This window comes from Papio anubis, chromosome 18, assembly GCF_008728515.1.
Source record: "Papio anubis isolate 15944 chromosome 18, Panubis1.0, whole genome shotgun sequence".
NCBI classification, from domain to species: domain Eukaryota; kingdom Metazoa; phylum Chordata; class Mammalia; order Primates; family Cercopithecidae; genus Papio; species Papio anubis.
The window spans coordinates 70,887,577-70,904,125 of NC_044993.1; the positions used below are offsets into that span (position 1 = coordinate 70,887,577).

At 50.0% G+C, this 16,549-nt stretch overlaps 1 protein-coding gene, 1 long non-coding RNA gene and 3 other non-coding genes across 6 annotated transcripts; all 5 read right to left on the minus strand.

Moving 5' to 3' along the window:
* Positions 1-2,936: 2,936 nt before the first annotated feature.
* On the minus strand, positions 2,937-16,015 carry LOC101019158 (olfactory receptor 1F1). The gene is made up of 3 exons (XM_031658543.1): positions 15,985-16,015; positions 15,345-15,394; positions 2,937-5,222 (listed from the first exon to the last, which is right to left on the minus strand). Exons 1-3 carry the CDS (start codon positions 15,992-15,994, stop codon positions 4,272-4,274), a joined length of 1,011 nt encoding a protein of 336 aa, XP_031514403.1. The 5' UTR covers positions 15,995-16,015; the 3' UTR covers positions 2,937-4,271.
* Positions 9,480-9,552, minus strand: TRNAR-CCU. The gene has a single exon. It is a non-coding gene; the product is annotated as a tRNA-Arg (tRNA).
* Positions 12,178-13,941, minus strand: LOC103880268. Of its 2 annotated transcripts, none has more exons than XR_641190.2 (3): positions 13,132-13,580; positions 12,801-12,888; positions 12,178-12,366 (listed from the first exon to the last, which is right to left on the minus strand). It is a non-coding gene; the product is annotated as an uncharacterized LOC103880268 (long non-coding RNA). The 2 variants fall into 2 exon arrangements; XR_641189.3 differs by lacking the exon at positions 13,132-13,580 and adding an exon at positions 13,593-13,941 and having other exon boundaries at positions 12,180-12,366.
* Positions 13,219-13,291, minus strand: TRNAK-CUU. Its single transcript has one exon. It is a non-coding gene; the product is annotated as a tRNA-Lys (tRNA).
* TRNAP-AGG lies at positions 15,438-15,509 on the minus strand. Its single transcript has one exon. It is a non-coding gene; the product is annotated as a tRNA-Pro (tRNA).
* Positions 16,016-16,549: the final 534 nt, after the last annotated feature.

A 16,549-nucleotide genomic window follows, 5' to 3' on the forward strand; every position in this document is an offset into this window, starting at 1 on the left:
GGCTTCCAGCTGTTCAGACATCGAAGGGCAGGGACTACACTGTGTACCAGCAACTCACAGGATCGTGCCAGTGGATGCTTTCAGCTCCCCATTCTCTCCCTCTCTCCACCTGACTGACTCCTTTGAGTGAACTTCTGGGGTGCTTTTTGACACCCACAGGGAGGTGCTGGTAGTAATGGCAGGGTATGGTTAGGCAGAAATAATGAATAACAAAGGAAAAGTGACATTAATTTTTACTCCAAGCTGGAGAAATAGATCACTCAGGCTACCTGTGGCAATAATAAATACAAACAACGATTCACACACAAGGAAGTGTGCAGCAGTGTTTGTTATAGTACAGAAACACTTGAAATTGTTCAGTTGGGGAATGGGTGAATTATATCACATCCCTGTGATGAAATATTATGCAGCCATTAAAATCACATTTCTGAGTCGAGCATGGTGGCTCATGCCTGTAATACCAGCACTTTGGGAGGCCAAGGCGGGTGGATCACGAGGTCAGGAGATCGAGACAATCCTGACCAACATGGTGAAACCCCATCTCTACTAAAAATACAAAAAGTAGCTGGGCGTGGTGGTATGTTCCTGTAGTCCCAGCTACTCAGGAGGCTGAGGCAGGAGAATTGCTTGAATCTAGGAGGCGGAGGTTACAGTGAGTCAAGGTCGCACCACTGCACTCCAGCCTGGCGACAGAGTGAGATTCTGTCTCAAAAACAAAAACAAAAACAAAAAAAGTCACATTTCGGCCGGGCGCGGTGGCTCAAGCCTGTAATCCCAGCACTTTGGGAGGCCGAGACGCGGGTAGATCCTACGGAGTCAGGAGTCAGACCATCCTGGCTAACCTGATTGAAACCCGTCTCTATAAAATACAAAAACTAGCGAGGCTGAGGTGGCTGAGCGCCTGTAGTCCCAGCTTCTTTCGGGAGGCTGAGACAGGAGAATGGCGTGAGCCAGAGGGGTGGAAGCTTGCAGTGAAGCCGAGATCTGGCGCCACTGCACTCAGCCTGGGGCACAGAGCAAGACTCGTCTCAAAAAAAAAACTAAAAAAGTCACATTTCTAGGACCTCCACTGACATGGGAAGTAGGAAGTGGAAAATCAGAACTCAAAATTATGCAATCGATTGCAGCCAACTTTTGTAAAACAATATTCCAAGTGCCTAACTGTGATTACCTTTGAGCTGCAAGGATACAGGATACTTTAATGTTCTTCTTTTTTTTTTTTTTTTTTGAGGCAGTTCGCAAGCTCTGTCACCCAGGCTGAAGTGCAATGGCGGATGCTCCTGCTCATCGAGTAACCTAGACTCAGCCATAACCTATCAACTAATTTTATGTTACAATGAAACCTTGGCTCGCCGAGGTGCCAGGATGGTCTCTGACCTGATCCGCCGTCGCCAACCTAATGTTCTTCTTTATCATTTTTGGTGTACCATAGTGCATAGGTAGACACTAGCTTTCAGCTAACAAAATGATTTTTTGTTATTTGACCCCGCCCCCTAAGTCAGGCAGCCAATCAGGGTGCTCCTGGCCAGTTCCCACGGTTCAGCATCTCTTCACCTCCACACCACCTGGGCTACAAGCGGGCCAGGGCCCAAGTCTCATCTGAAATGCTTGTTACTTGCTGTAGTACTCACATTTCACTCTGCTATTTCTTTCTTATTGTAAAGTAACTCTCTACAAATTAAAATGTATGGCAATATGCATTACCTATATTTTTTCCTTTCAATTAAAATTGACGATCACCTTTAGTCTAGAAGCAGTGCTGGACACCGAGATACAAAGTGAGTCGTGTGTGTATTCAGGTCTGTAGGTCTCCTAGTCTGTGGAAAGCCCTTGTGAAGAGGGAATGATAAACCAAAGAAAAACAGAGCTCTGACAGCCAGAAGAGGGAATCCAGAGGCTTCATGGAGGAGGTGGTGGCATTGACTTGGTTCTTGAAGGTGTGGGTGGGAGCTGACTTGAGAAGAGAGCCAGGGGCAGTTGGTCTGGATGGAGGGAAGACCAAATGTCGATTTGTTTCCCTGATGTCAAAGACCTGGCTCCAGTTGACCCCGCCCCCTAAGTCAGGCAGCCAATGAGGGTGCTCCTAGCCGGTTCCCGTGGTTCAGCCTCGCTTCACCTCGGCACCGCTTGGGCTACAAGCAAGCCAGTGCCCGAGGCTCATCTGAAATGCTTGCTACTCGCTGTAGTACTCACATTTTACTCGGCTCTGTCTTTCTTCCCTCCTCTCCCCTCTCCTCCCCTCCCCTCCCCTTCTTTTTTCCTCTCCCCTCCCCTCCCCTTCCTTTTTTGACAGAACCTTGCTCTCTCACCCAGGCTGGAGTGCAATGGCACCATCTTGGCTCACCGCAACCTCCGCCTCCCAAGTTTAAGCAATTCTCTTGCCTCAGCCCCCTGAGTATCTGGGATTACAGGTGCCTGCCACCACGCCCAGCTAATTTTGTATTTTTAGTAGACACAGGGTTTCACCATGTTGGCCAGGCTGGTCTCGAACTCCTGACCTCAAGTGAGCCACCTGCCTCAGCCTGCCAAACTGCTGGGATTACTGGCATGAGCCACCACACCCGGCCTCACTCTGCCGTTCTTTTGCCTGAGTGTTTTTGTGACCCACCCTTTATGCTTGACCATTGCAGAGGACACATAAAAGGAGGATGAGGCCAGTGAGTCTTCACCCGGGCTGCACTGGTGGTACACACCTGTAGTCCCAGCTACTCCGGAGGCTGAGGCAGGAGAATTGCTTGAACCTGGGAGGTGAAGGTTGCAGGGAGCTGAGATGGTTCCACCACACTCTGTTGGGGGAACCCACCCCCAATATTTCAACATAGGTTCTTTCTATTTTCCCTAAGTGTCGGCCAGCTGAGAAATAAAGAGAAAGAGTACAAAGAGAGGAATTTTATCCTGGGGTGACATCACATATCGGTAGGACCGTGATGCCCACCTGAGCTGCAAAACCAGCAGGTTTTTATTAAGGACTTTAAAAGGGGAGGGGGTGTACAAACAGGGAGTAGGTCACAGAAATCACAGGCGTCAAAGGGCAAAAAGGAAAATGCTTCCGAGGCCAATAAAGATCACAAGGCAGAGGGCAAAGATCACAAGGCAAAGGACAAAATCAAAAAACTCCTGACAAGGGTCTATGTTTAGCTGTGCATGTATTGTCTTGATAAACATCTTAAACAACAGAAAACAGGGTTCAAGAGCAGCGAACCAGTCTGACCTCAAATTTACCAGGCTGGGTTTTTTTCCCCACACTAATAAGCCTGAGGGTACTGCAGGAGACCAGGGCGTATTTCAGTCCTTATCTCAACCGCATAAGGCAGACACTCCCAGAGCAGCCGTTTATAGACCTCCCCCCAGGAATGCATTCCTTTCCCAGGATCTTAATTATTAATATTCCTTGCTAGGAAAAGAATTCAGCAATATTTCCCCTACTTGCACGTCCATTTATAGGCTCTTTGCAAGAAGAAAAATATGGCGTTATTCTGCCCAATTCTGCAGACAGTCAGACCTTATGGTTCCCTAAAATCACTGTTATTCTGTTCTTTTTCAAGGTGCACTGATTTCATATTGTTCAAACACACACGTTTTACAATCAATTCGTACAGTTAGATACAATTATCACAGTGGTCCTGAGGTGAGGTACATCCTCAGCTTACAAAGATAACAGGATTAAGAGATTAAAGTAAAGACAGGCATAAGAAATTATAAGTATTAATTTTGGGAACTGATAAATGTCCATGAAATCTTCACATTTTATGTTCAGAGATTGCAGTAAAGACAGGCATAAGAAAATATAAAAGTATTAATTTTGGGAACTGATATATGTCCATATTAAAATGAAATCTTCACAATTTATGTTCCTCTGCCGTGGCTCCAACCAGTCTGTCCATTCAGGGTCCCTGACTTCCCGCAACAGTACTCCAGGCTGGCAACAGAGCGAGACTCCATCTCAAAAAAAAAAAAAAAAAAAATTAGCTAGGCATATGACACACACCTGTGGTCCCAGCTACTCAGGAGGCTGAGGCAGGAGGATCACTTGAGTCTGGGAGATGGAGGGTGCAGTGAGCTGAGATTGCGGCACTGCACTCCAGCCTGAGTGACAGAGCATGACCCTGTCTCAAAAAAATTATAATTAATAGTTTAACTTAGTGTAAGTAATAAGATCTCCCCCTATGTGCCACTAGCAAGAACATCATTTAATGCAACAACTACTGCATTAAACTCAATTGGTGAAAAATAAATTTCCTTGGGAATGAGATTCAGTCTTGATTATTTCATCAGACAGAAAACACCACCCTGCCAACTACTTTTTTCAAAGCCCCTTTCAAGGACCTGTTTCTCAGGCTGTAGATGAAAGGGTTTAGCATGGGGGTCACCACTGTATACAACACGGTAGCTATAGTGTCTTTCTCAGCTGAGTGGGAGGACAAAGGATTAAAATACACAGCAATGATGGTGCCATAGAAGAGGAAAACCACAGCCAGGTGAGAGCCACAGGTGGAGAAGGCTTTCCACTTTCCCTTTGTGGATGGGACCCTCAGGACAGCGCAGGTGATGTGCATATAGGAAGCCAGGATGCAAAGAAATGGGGTGATCATGACCAGGGCACCCTCACTAAGGATTATGACCTCATTGAGGTGTGTGTTCGAGCAGGAGAGTTTCAGGAGGGGAGTCACATCGCAGAAGAAGTGAGGGATGGCATTGTTTGCACAGAATGAGAGTCGAGCCATCAGCAGGGTGTGAAGAAGGACATTCAGGTTGGCAACCACCCACAATCCAGCAACCATCAGGGCACAGAGCTGATGGGTCATCTTTGCTGTGTAATGTAAGGGGTGGCACACAGCGACAAAGCGGTCATAGGCCATCACAGCCAGGAGGAAATTGTCCATGTCCACAAACATGAAAACGAAATACATCTGCGTGAGACAGCCAGAGAAGGAGATGGTCTGAGTCCCGAGTATGTGATTGGCCAGCATCTTGGGGATGGTGGTGGAGGAGAAGCAGACGTCCACAAAGGACAGGTTGCTGAGGAAGAAGTACATAGGGGTGTGCAGGCAGGAGTCTGTGCTGACAGCCAGGATGATGAGCAGGTTCCCCAGGATGGTGGCCAGGTACATACTCAGGAAAAGCACAAAGAGGAGATGCTGCTGCTGGGGCTGCCTGGAGAGTCCCAGGAGGAGGAACTCGGAGATGCTCGACTGGTTTGTCCCGCTCATGGGCCTGGGATCCTGGACACAGAGGTAGACAAAGAAGATGAAATGCAGCACCTTGGAAAATGCTGGTTAAGATGGGGCACAGGAATGGCAGTAGAATTTTGCTTGCAGGATGTAAATGATAATATTGTCAACCCTGCTGGGACTGCTACTGCTAAGTTCAGGGCTCAGGTTTACAGAAGGCTGAGCCAGACCTTCTTGGCTATATCCACTGAGCTCCCTGAGTCCAATTTGTAAAATTAAAATGGAACAACCCAGAGGTCTGGGCAGAAATTCAGTCAGTTTGTGTTCCCCACAGTTCAGGATGTCAAACAGACTAGACAGAGACTGGTCCTGACTGGGTGATTGCAAGGAACTGCTGCTGAGCTCAGGACTGTTCTTCTGGCTCTGCATAATGGAAAGGAAGGAGTGTCCCTCCGAGGCTTTACGTCCTGACAAGTAGTTATCAGTGAAGTCCCACTGATCTTTTTTTTTTTTTTTTTTTGCTTTTTTTAGACAAAGTCTCGCTCTGTCACCAAGCTAGAGTGCAGTGGCGAGATCTTGGCTCACTGCAACCTACAACTCCCTAGTTCAAGTGATTCTCCTGCCTCAGCCTCCCAAGTAGCTGGGATTACAGGCACGTGCAACCACGCCCAGTTAATTTTTTGTATTTTTAGTAGAGATGGGGTTTCACCATGTTGACCATGATGGTCTCTATCTCTTGACCTCGTGATCCACCCGCGTCGGCCTCCCAAAGTGCTGGGATTACAGGCGTGAGACACTGCGCCTGGCCACTGATCTGATTCTTACCCAGAAAGAGCAGCAGTCCTTACTGTCTCCCAAAGTCCTGGGTTGGCTTCCCTTTTTCAGACCTGGCCAGAGGTTATTGGTCTGAGGGAGAGTGACTCGTCACTGGAGCTTTGAGGATGAGTATCTCATGAATCAGGAGCTGGGCTGCACAGACTCAGCCCTTGACGCAGGAAGGATGTTTGGAAGAATCACAGGGCAAGCTCTTTACAGGAGCCTCCATGGCCACTAGGGCCATATTCCCTGAGAGCCTCATTAAGAAAAGCAGAGAGTAATTGCCCCTTCCCCTTCTTGGCTCTTTTGTGTTCAACACTGACAATAAAGCTTTGCCATACGTAATTCCTGCCTCAGCACTTGGCAACACTGAAAATGATGCAATCTAAGAGGTAATCATTGGCAAAAACACTTCTGCTAGAGGAAACTCACAGCCCTGTATTATATCCCCCACCCAGCTGGGATGGTGTTCTTGTTGGGAGATACCTGTGAAGCTGTACTGGGATTAAGAACATAACATTTGGATTTTCACAGACCAGCACTCAATTTCCAGATCCACCATTACCAGTTGCATAGCCTTGGGAAAGCTAGTAACCTCCACCGAACCACCAGCTCCCATCATCTATAGAGTGGAGAAATAATATTCACCTTGTAGGGCTGTAATAACTAAATTAGGCAATTTATGTTAAATATCTCATGACTCGGCCGGGCGCGGTGGCTCACGCCTATAATCCCAGCACTTTGGGAGGCTGAGGCGGGCAGATCATGAGGTCAGGAGATCGAGACCATCCTGGCTAACACGGTGAAACCCCATCTCTACTAAAAATACAAAAACAAATTAGCTGGGCGTGGTGGCAGGCACCTGTAGTCCCAGCTACTACTCGGGAGATTGAGGCAGGAGAATGGCGTGAACCCGGGAGGCAACGGAGCTTGCAGTGAGTGGAGATCACGCCACTGCACTCCAGCCTGAGAGACAGATCGAGACTCTGTCTCAAAAAAAAAAAAAAAAAGAAAACCAACTCAAATCATCAGCCTAGGGAGAAACGACAGGTTAATATCATTACAAAATCCAAAGCGTCTTCTTGCAAAGCCTGTGTGTTTCACGCAAGACCAAATTCAGGGATCTGAATAATAACATCAGGACCCTGTATTTCTCTATGTCACTACTGTTTTGGCTTCTGCTCAGCTTCTTTCTGCAGATTACCTCTCCTCTTGAGGCAGCAAGATGTCCACCAGTAGCTCCAAATTCACATCCTTCCAGACTAGCAGCCACAGGGCACATGAAACTTCTCTCTACCAATGTTTATTTATTAATAACATTGTACTGATGCAGGACAAACGAGCGCCAAAGTGAGGCCTAGTCTGCAAGTGTTCTTGGTTTTGCCCAGGAAATAATTCAAGGGCAAGCCAGTGGTAGAAGAAAACAACTGTACTAAAGCAGCAGACGGTGTTACAGCTCCCTGACTGCTCCTGCAGAGGAGGGCTCCACCATAAGTATGCTGAGAGTAGCAGCTCTGGGCAGTTTTGCAGCCATATTTATACCAATTTTTTAAGTACATGTAGAATAAGGGGCAGTTTATGCAGAACTTTCTAGGGAAGGGGTAGTAATGTTTGGGTCATTGAGTCATTGCATGGAAAGGGGTGGTGACACCTGGGTGTTGCCATGGCAATGGTAAGCTGACATGGCACACTGGTGGGTATATCTTATGGAAAGCGGCTTCCACCCCATCTATTTTAGCTAGTCCTCAATTTGGTCCAGTGTCCAAGCCCTGCCTCCAACCTCAACTCCAGGTACAGCTGTGATCATCCCTTCATGGGTCATGTGTCCAAACCAGAACCAACCATTCTGCATGGGAGAACGGAGAACATCATTCTGGATCATGAACTCAATCCATTCCATGTGGGAATCCAGTGATGGACATTATCACCAGGACTAGATGGAGGAGGATAGGAGTTCCCCTCTTCCTCCACATATTTGGCAATCATTAAACAAGCAAACAAAAATGACAAGTGTTGGCAAGGATGTAGAGAAACTAGAGCTCTACATTGCTGATGAGAATGTAAAATGATGCAGCTGCTGGGGAAAACAGTTGGGTGGTTCCCCCAGGAGCTAAAGATAGAATTATCATACAATCCAGGAATTTCATTCCTAGGTTTGTACTCAAAAGAATTGATAACAGGCCGGCTCGGTGGCTCACGCCTATAATCCCAGGACTTTGGGAGGTCGAGGCAGGCGATCACAAGGTCAGGAGATTGAGACCATCCCAGCTCACACAGTGAAACCCGTCTCTACTACAAATACAAAACAATTAGCCGGGCGTGGTGGCAGGCACCTGTAATCCCAGCTACTCAGGAGGTGAGGCAGAATGGTGTGAACCTGGGAGGTGGAGCCTGCAGTGAGCGGAGATTGCGCCACTGTACTCCAGCCTGGGCGACAGAGCAAGACTCCGTCTCAAAAAAAAAGGAATGAAGCACTGACACACACTACAATGTAGATGAACCCTGAGACACTATGCTAAGTGAAAGAAGCCACATACAAAAGAACAAATAATGTATTATTCTACTTATGTGAAATGTCTAGAGTAGGCAAATCCATAGAGACAGGAAGTAGATTAAAGGTTATTAACAGCTGGGTAAGGGATGTGGGGAGTTATTGCTTAATGGTTACAGAATTCGTTTGAAATGAAAAGGTTTTGGAAAGAGATAATGGTGATTATTGCATACATTGTGAATATAATTAATGCCATTGGTCAGGCATGGTGGGTCACACCTGTCATGCTTGTGAAGCAGGATAGGTAGTCAAGAAAGTGACCATGTTCTTGGGACACAGCTGCTGTGGTGACCACACAGTCAACACAGTAAGCCTCAGCATTCACCTTGTAATTGAGGTCATTCGAGCAAACTAGCTTCAGTAGGGACTTTCCCTTCTGCAGAGCATGTGCATTTTGATCTTACCTGTCCTCAAATTGACCTCTTCCTGGTTCTTTTTTGGTTTGTTTTGTTTTTGAGACAAAGCCTTGCTCTGTTACCCAGGCTGGAGTGCAGTGGTGCGATCTCAGCTCACTGCAACTTCTATCTCCCGGGTTCAAGTGATTCTCCTGCCTCAGTCTCCCGAGTAGCTGGAATTACAGGCATGCACCACCATGCCCGGCTAATTTTTGTATTTTTAGCAGAGACAGGGTTTCACCATATTGGCTAGGCTGGTCTCAAATTCCTGAACTCAAGTGATCCACCCATCTTGGCCTCCAAAAGTGGGATTACAGGCATGCACCACCATGCCCTACCTTTTTCCTCATCCTAGAGAGAGAGAGAGATTGAGAGATTCTGTGTCTTTGAGTTTAATGCCCTGGTTTTCTTCCAAATTCATGCCTTTTCTTATTCTTGTAAGTTTTTCTACCTGTGTGTCTCTATGCTTTGTCCTTTATAAAATGTCGTTGGACAACCAAAGGTTATGGTTGTCTTATCCCAGGTCACCAAAGGTTGGTGCTGTCTTACCCCAGGTGGGACTCGAACCCACAATCCCTGGCTTAGGAGGCCAGTGCCTTATCCATTAGGCCACTGGGGCAGCTATCAAACAGCCTACTGAGAATATTAAAAGACAGAATAACTCATCACAGGTGGCTAGAAAACTACCCTAGAATTGGTTTGGGCATTTATTCAAGAAAGTATTCCAGCTTGAGCAGCATAGCGAGATCCCCGTCTCCACAAAAAAATTTTAAAATTAGCCAGGTGTGGTTGCGCTCACCTGTGGTCCCATCTACTGGGGAGGCTGAGGCTGGAGGATCACTTGAGCTTAGGAAGTGGAGGCTGCAAGGACCCGAGATGGCACCACTACACTCCAGCCTGGGCCACGGGAGTGAGATCCTGTCTCAAAAAAAAAAAAAAGTCTTAGCTGAGTTCTTCCAACTCAGCAGCCTCCATTCGGGTCGCAGAGAATGAGAGAAAACGCCCAGTCCCCGCAGAGCTCTGCAGTCTGCGTCCTCGAGCCCCCGGCGCTGTCCTCTCCCGCGTGGTTTCCGCTCCTTTAGCCCGCATGGGCTTGGGGAAGTCCGACTCGTCTGATCCTCCAGAAGGGAGTCCCAGGCGCCCGAAGGAACTAAATTTTCCTTCAGAGTCAGAGAGAAACGGAGGGTCTCGGGCTGGGTGGGTCGGTGGAGCACTGAGCCTTGACGCGAGGCGCTTGACAGCCCTACTGTGTTTTTTTGGTTTTTGTTTTTGAGACGGAGTCTCGCTCTGTCGCCCAGGTTGGAGTGCAGTGGCGCGATCTGGGCTCACTACAAGCTCCGCCTCCTGGGTTCACGCCATTCTCCTGCCTCAGCCTCCCTAGCAGCTGGGACTACAGGCGCCCGCCACCGCGCCCGGCTAATTTTTTTTTTTTTTTTTTTTTTTTTAGTAGATAGGAGGTTTCACTGTGTGAGCTGGGATGGTCTCGATCTCCTGACCTCGTGATCCGCCCGCCTCGGCCTCCCAAAGTACTGCTGTTTAATAAAAGTCAGGTCATCCTGGGGCCTAGCGCGTGACAAAAGATCCTGCAGGGGCTGGGCGCCGTGGCTCGCGCCAGTAATCTCAGCACTTTGGGAGGCCAAAGCGGGTGGCTCACTCGAGGTCAGGAGTTCGAGGCCAGGCTGAGCAACATGGTGAAACCCCGTCTCTACTAAAAATACAAAAATTAGCCGGGTGTGGTGGCTCCCCCAACTACTCAGAAGGCTGAGGCAGGAAAATCGCATGAACCTGGGAGGCGGAGGCTGCAGTGAGCCGAGATCGCTCCACTGCATTCCAGCCTAGACGACAGAGGAAGACCCCATCTCAAAAAAGATTTAAAAAATTTTTTAAACATTTTTTTAATCCCGCAGGGCACAGTAACGGAGAGGAAGATTTCAGACGGCGCGGGACAGACACCTCACCGGACCTCCAGAAGCTCAACTGCAAGCCCAAGTCGGCGCCCTCTCAGCAGACCCCCGCGCCGCACCCCAGGGCCGAGCGCCACGACTTAGAGCGGGGCCAACGTCCGGGACATGGAGGCGGCCCGGGAGAGTCTACCCAGCACCTCGCTTTTCCAGGCTCCGCGCGAGAGGGGGAGCAAAGCGCCAGACAAAGCCCTCCCCTTGAGGCTGCTCAAAACCGACGCCCCCAGGATCGTGGACACGGCCCATGGAATCCACTGTGACTGTCATTTACCCAGTGGTAAAAATTCAGCAGAATTGGAGCTGTTCAAGATATTCATCCCACCAAGGGAGCTTCCGGGACCTCAGAGACTCATGAAACAAGACGGTCTAATATACAAGCCATATTCTAAATTCCCCCAGTAACTTCATATTTTATAAATTGAATGAAAAAAATCCAGGACCGAGGGGTTGAGTCTCACCGGAGTAAACCCTGGACTTGAGCCCTTGAAAGTGCATGGCTGTTGGCCGGGGCGGTGGCTCATGTCTGTCATCCCAGCACTTTGGGAGGCCGAGGCGGGAGGATCACGAAGTCAGGAGTTCAAGACTAGCCTGGCCAACATACTGAAACCTGGTGTCTACTAAAAATACAAACATTAGCCGGGCGTGGAGGCGGGCGCCTGTAATCCCAGCTACTCGGGAGACTGAGGCGGGAGAATCGCTTGAACCCGGGAGGCGGAGGTTGCAGTGAGCCGAGATTGCGCCATTGCACTCCAGCCTACGGGACAAGAGTGAGACTTTGTTCAAACAAAAAAAAAAAAGGAAAGAAAGTGCATGGCAGTGGAAAGCCGAAGTCTCCTACGGACTCTACTCCCCTAACGCCCTGAGCTGGACCTAGTGCCCTGCCCCAGAATCCCTGCGGACCCCCCAAGGTTCCAATTAAAAATTAAAAGATGGCCGGGCGCGGTGGCTCAAGCCTGTAATCCCAGCACTTTGGGAGGCCGAGACGGGCGGATCACGAGGTCAGGAGATCCAGACCATCCTGGCTAACCCGGTGAAACCCCGTCTCTACTAAAAAATACAAAAAACTAGCCGGGCGAGGTGGCGGGCGTCTGTAATCCCAGCTACTCGGGAGGCTGAGGCGGGAGAATGGCGTAAACCCGGGAGGCGGAGCTTGCAGTGAGCTGAGATCCGGCCACTGCACTCCAGCCTGGGCGACAGAGCGAGACTCCGTCTCAAAATAAATAAATAAATAAATAAATAAAAAATTAAAAGATGCCGGGCGAGGTGGCTCACGCCTGTAATAGCTCCAGCCTGGGCAACATAGGGAGACTCTCTCCCCACCTCCCGGCCCCCTAGCCCAGGTCTCGATAAAATAAAAAACAAAGTTAAAAGACCTCAGGACCCAGTTTGAGCCTTTTCAACATTTCTTTTTATTCCCTCCTAGGGTGTCGGGTTTCTCTTGGAAATCAGAGTTGTCAGCGGTTCTCAAATCTCTACAAAAAAGAAATGTTTTGTGAAAAAGTAAGGGCTCAAAAGGCCAGGCGCGGTGACCGAGGCCTGTAATCCCAGAACTTTGGGAGGCCGAGGCAGGCGGATCACGAGGTCAGGAGATGGAGACCATCCTGGCTAACACAGTGAAACCCCGTCTCTACTAAAAATACAAAAAATTATCCGGGCGTGGTGGCGGGCGCCTGTAGTCCCAGCTACTCGGGAGGCTGAGGCAGGAGAATGGCGTGAACCCGGGAGGCAGAGATTGCATTGAGTCCAGATAGCGCCACTGCACTCCAGCCTGGGCGACCGAGCGACACTCGACAGAGTCTCAAAAAATAAGCAGAAGGGCTCCTCTGGGATTTGAACCCGGGACCTCTCGCACCCTAAAGGAGAATCATGCCCGTAAACCAACAAGCCACGGTAGTAAAAAACTTACTTTTCTTTGGGGCAGTGGTGGAGTACTTGGAGCAATACAGCTGAAGCCGGCGAAAGCAAAGTGAGAGAAGACTGAGATTGCAGGCTTGCTGGAAAGGGGTAAATTCAACAGCGGGTGGGCCAGCGCCCGGGCACCTCCCCGCACCGCACAAAGTGGGGAGAGGCTCCTGCGCCCCTCATACCCATTCTGTGGCCCCTCCGTTCTCACCCGCCCCTGCCCGTCTGCCCCCGGCTGGCAACCAGCCAATCCTGGTGCTGCCTTTGGTCATTTCACGGACAATCCTCGCTGCTGCGAGCGCGCGGGGACCAAAATTCAATGATTGAGGGGATACCATCACAGAGCGCGATGTGGCACCTAGCAGTGTTCATTAAACGCTGGCTGTTTCCAGAACTCCAAGGTAGCAAGGAAGAAAACAAGTCGCCCAACGTGGGGCTCGAACCCACGACCCTGAGATTAAGAGTCTCATGCTCTACCTACTGAGCTAGCCGGGCTCCCTTACTGACGCTTTATGTCTAGTAATTGGCGGGGTGGCATGAGAATAGTAGAAACTAAGTGACATAATGAATCAGACCCAGAAACCAGGGCGACTGGGGGTCCCCCACAACAGTTTCAGTTCCGCACCGATGCACCCGCCTGAGTAAGACTTCCCTCACCACTCTGCGATCTCCCATAAATGCGGATGACCCGCCAGAGGCTCCTTCCCCACCGCGCCGGCATAAATCTGTATTCTCTGCCGTCCGCTGAAATGTCCTCCTTTCAGAAAGAGAAAAAACATACCCACACTGCACGCACCTAAAAGAGTCAACGACAACCTCTTTTTTGAGGCCACTCGAATTACAGGAACAGGAGAGTTCTGCTGTGTGTACGGCAGATGAACCCATCCTCAGAGATGCAGACAAAATGCCTGAAGCTCACTTGGAGCTCGCAGAAGCCCCCGCAGGTGCCGCTCGGCACTGTAACCTACTGTGACGTGCATCTAGCTGTTCCATTTCCATTACTGTGTGCTTTTCTATCTAGAACTATTTGGTTCTTTTTTCAAACTAGAAGGTTGAAAGGAGAGCATTTTACATAGGTTCTGTTTTGGGTTTTTTTGTTTTTTTTTTTTTTTGAGACGGAGTCTTGCTCTGTCACCCAGGCTGGAGTGCAGTGGCCAGATCTCAGCTCACTGCAAGCTCTGCCTCCCGGGTTGACGCCATTCTCCTGCCTCAGCCTCCCGAGTAGTTGGGACTACAGGCGCCCGCTAGTTTTTTGTATTTTTTTAGTAGAGACGGGGTTTCACCGTGTTAGCCAGGATGGTCTGGATCTCCTGACGTCGTGATCCGCCCGTCTCGGCCTCCCAAAGTGCTGGGATTAGAGGCTTGAGCCACCGCGCCCGGCCTTACATAGGTCCTGTTGTCAAAGATTATTTTATTTATTGCCTTTCATAAGGATAATTGTATTACAATCTTCCTAATACTCTGCATCTAAAATGTTTGCAATTTTGCTTCTGTTGTCTACTGTTGATGACTTGTTGTTCATGATACCTTGTTTTGCTTGCTTTTTGTTTTGTTTTGTTTTGTTTTTTGTTTTTTTGTTTTGTTTTGTTTTGTTTTTTTAGATGGAGTCTCACCTTCTCATCCAGCAGGCTGGAGTACACTGCCGCCATTTCGGCTCACTGCAACCTCTGTCTCCCGGGTTTAAGCGATTCTCCTGCCTCAACCTCCCTAGTAGCTGGGGTTACAGGCACCTGCCACCATACCCGACTAATTTTTGTATTTTTAGTAGAGACAGGGTTTTATCGTGTTGGCCAGGATGGTCTCAAACTCCTGACATCAGGTGATTCACCCGCCTCAGCCTCCCAAAGTGCTGGGATTTCAGGCATGGGCCACCGCACCCGGCCTCCTCGTGCTGGGTCCATTTTCCTTGTAAATTTCTTTGATTCTTGGTTGAGAGTATGTTCTCAAACCCAGAGTCCCAAACAAAAATGAAGTCCCTGCCAATAGAATCTGTCCTCAGAGTAGATCAGAGGAGGCCCCAGTCCTGGTGGGTGCTGGGACTCAGGACCAGGTACCCGGGCTCCAGGGTTCAGTCCGTACTCCTTCCAAAACTAGGACAGGGGAGCAGAGCAGCCCCAGGAGGCTACACGCAGGTGAGGAGTGATGGGATGTCGGGAGGGAGAGGCCTCTGGACCCCAGATACAAACGCCCATATCCCATCTCCTCTGCTCAAGTGTCCGGCTCCCTCTCTCCTTAAGACTGTGACTGCTAGAGCCAGGGATAGTGGGTGGGAGTCCCAGACTGGACCTTTTAAGGCGTCTGACTGTGAAGATTCGGCTCTTATTGTATATAGGGACTTGTCTCTTCTTCGGTGCTTTGAGTTTGCACTGACAGAAGTAACAAAAAAACAAAACAAAACAAAAAACCACCAAAAACCAAACAAAGGACAAAAAATAGCTTGTCAAAAGGGTTCTGGCAACACTGGTGACAGAACTCTAGATGAATTTTAAGAAGAGGTAGTAAGATAGTAGGCGGCGTCAACATAGCTTGAGACCTTTGTACAAATTACCTTTGAAGGGCGTCCATGTCTAGCGCTGAGGTCTGTAGGCCGAGCCGAATCTAAAAAAGAGCAGGAAACGACTTTTCCCCTGGACCAAAAGCCGGGCTCGTCTGGGATTTGAACCCGGGACCTCTCGCACCCTAAGCGAAAATCATACCCCTAAACCAACGAGCCACGCAACTTATAGCCTAAGGTTATCTTTGTGGACGTCCTAGCATCCTGGGGGCGGCAGAGGCGGACCCAGCAGGACCCCAGTGAGTAGACTCTTATTTCAGACCCGCCTGGAAGGGGCAATTTCAAGGGCAGATGGACGTGGCGGGAGCCCAGAGCCCCGGCCCCTCCTCCGCACCGGACAAAACGGGGAGCAGCCCTGGCTCTCCGACAATCCGAGAGCTCCCTGGGTCCTCGCCCGCCGCCGCCACTCGGCCCTGGGCTGGAGATTCCGCGTCTGAGCGCAAAGCAGTGAGGAGCTCCAGCTTCCGCAGGACATGGGAACCTTCCAATAGCAGGCAGCGGCTGCGCTGAGGGTCTGCGAGCCGCGATCACTGGATGCCCGCCTTGGAAACTCTGCAGTCCCTCAGCGTGGCACCAATGGGTGTTCAATAAAGGCCTGCCGAGTGCACGAGGCACCAGCCACCAGGCCCCCTACCTCGCCGCATCCCTCGCTTCTCCGGCTCCGGTCCCCCCTTCTCCCCAAGGAAGCCAAAACCCAGAAAGCGAACTTCTCAAGTGGGCCTCCAACCCTAAAGGCTGACGCTGAGAGTCTCTTTGCTCCACCGACTAAACCAGCCCCGCAGCGCCCGCCTGGCCTCAAGCTCCCAGGATGGCTGAGCCCTCGGAGAAGACGGCTTAGGCCACCATTCACACTGCGCACCACGGGCGATTCAGCGATCCGCCCCCTTGCCCTTCACTGGGGGGAGCTGGCGAGACCTCCTGTTCCCAGGACGTGAGGAGGAGGAGGAAGAATGAAGCCCGTGGGGCAGCAGGCGTCGGGCGTCGGTTCCGGGGCACCCTTTACTGGCACTCTGCCCTGCCCTGTATCCAGATTTCACCTGATTCTCGAGAATCCGGCAGATCTGGGCTAAAAGGGGCTCCCCGTCCCCTCCAGATCCAAGCTGCGAATTTCCTGGCTCTCAGTGGGAAGGCCCCGGGGTCTGGGCGTGGAGACAGGGGCCGAGACCCCCACCCCGCCAGGGCCCACTGAAGTGCTGCCC

Excerpts from the sequence above, each read along its gene's own strand:
- LOC101019158 (XM_031658543.1), bottom strand. Across the intron at positions 5,223-15,344 it reads GACATGGACGCCCTTCAAAG|GATCCCAGGCCCATGAGCGG; the intron begins GTAATTTGTACA and ends CTCTGTGTCCAG.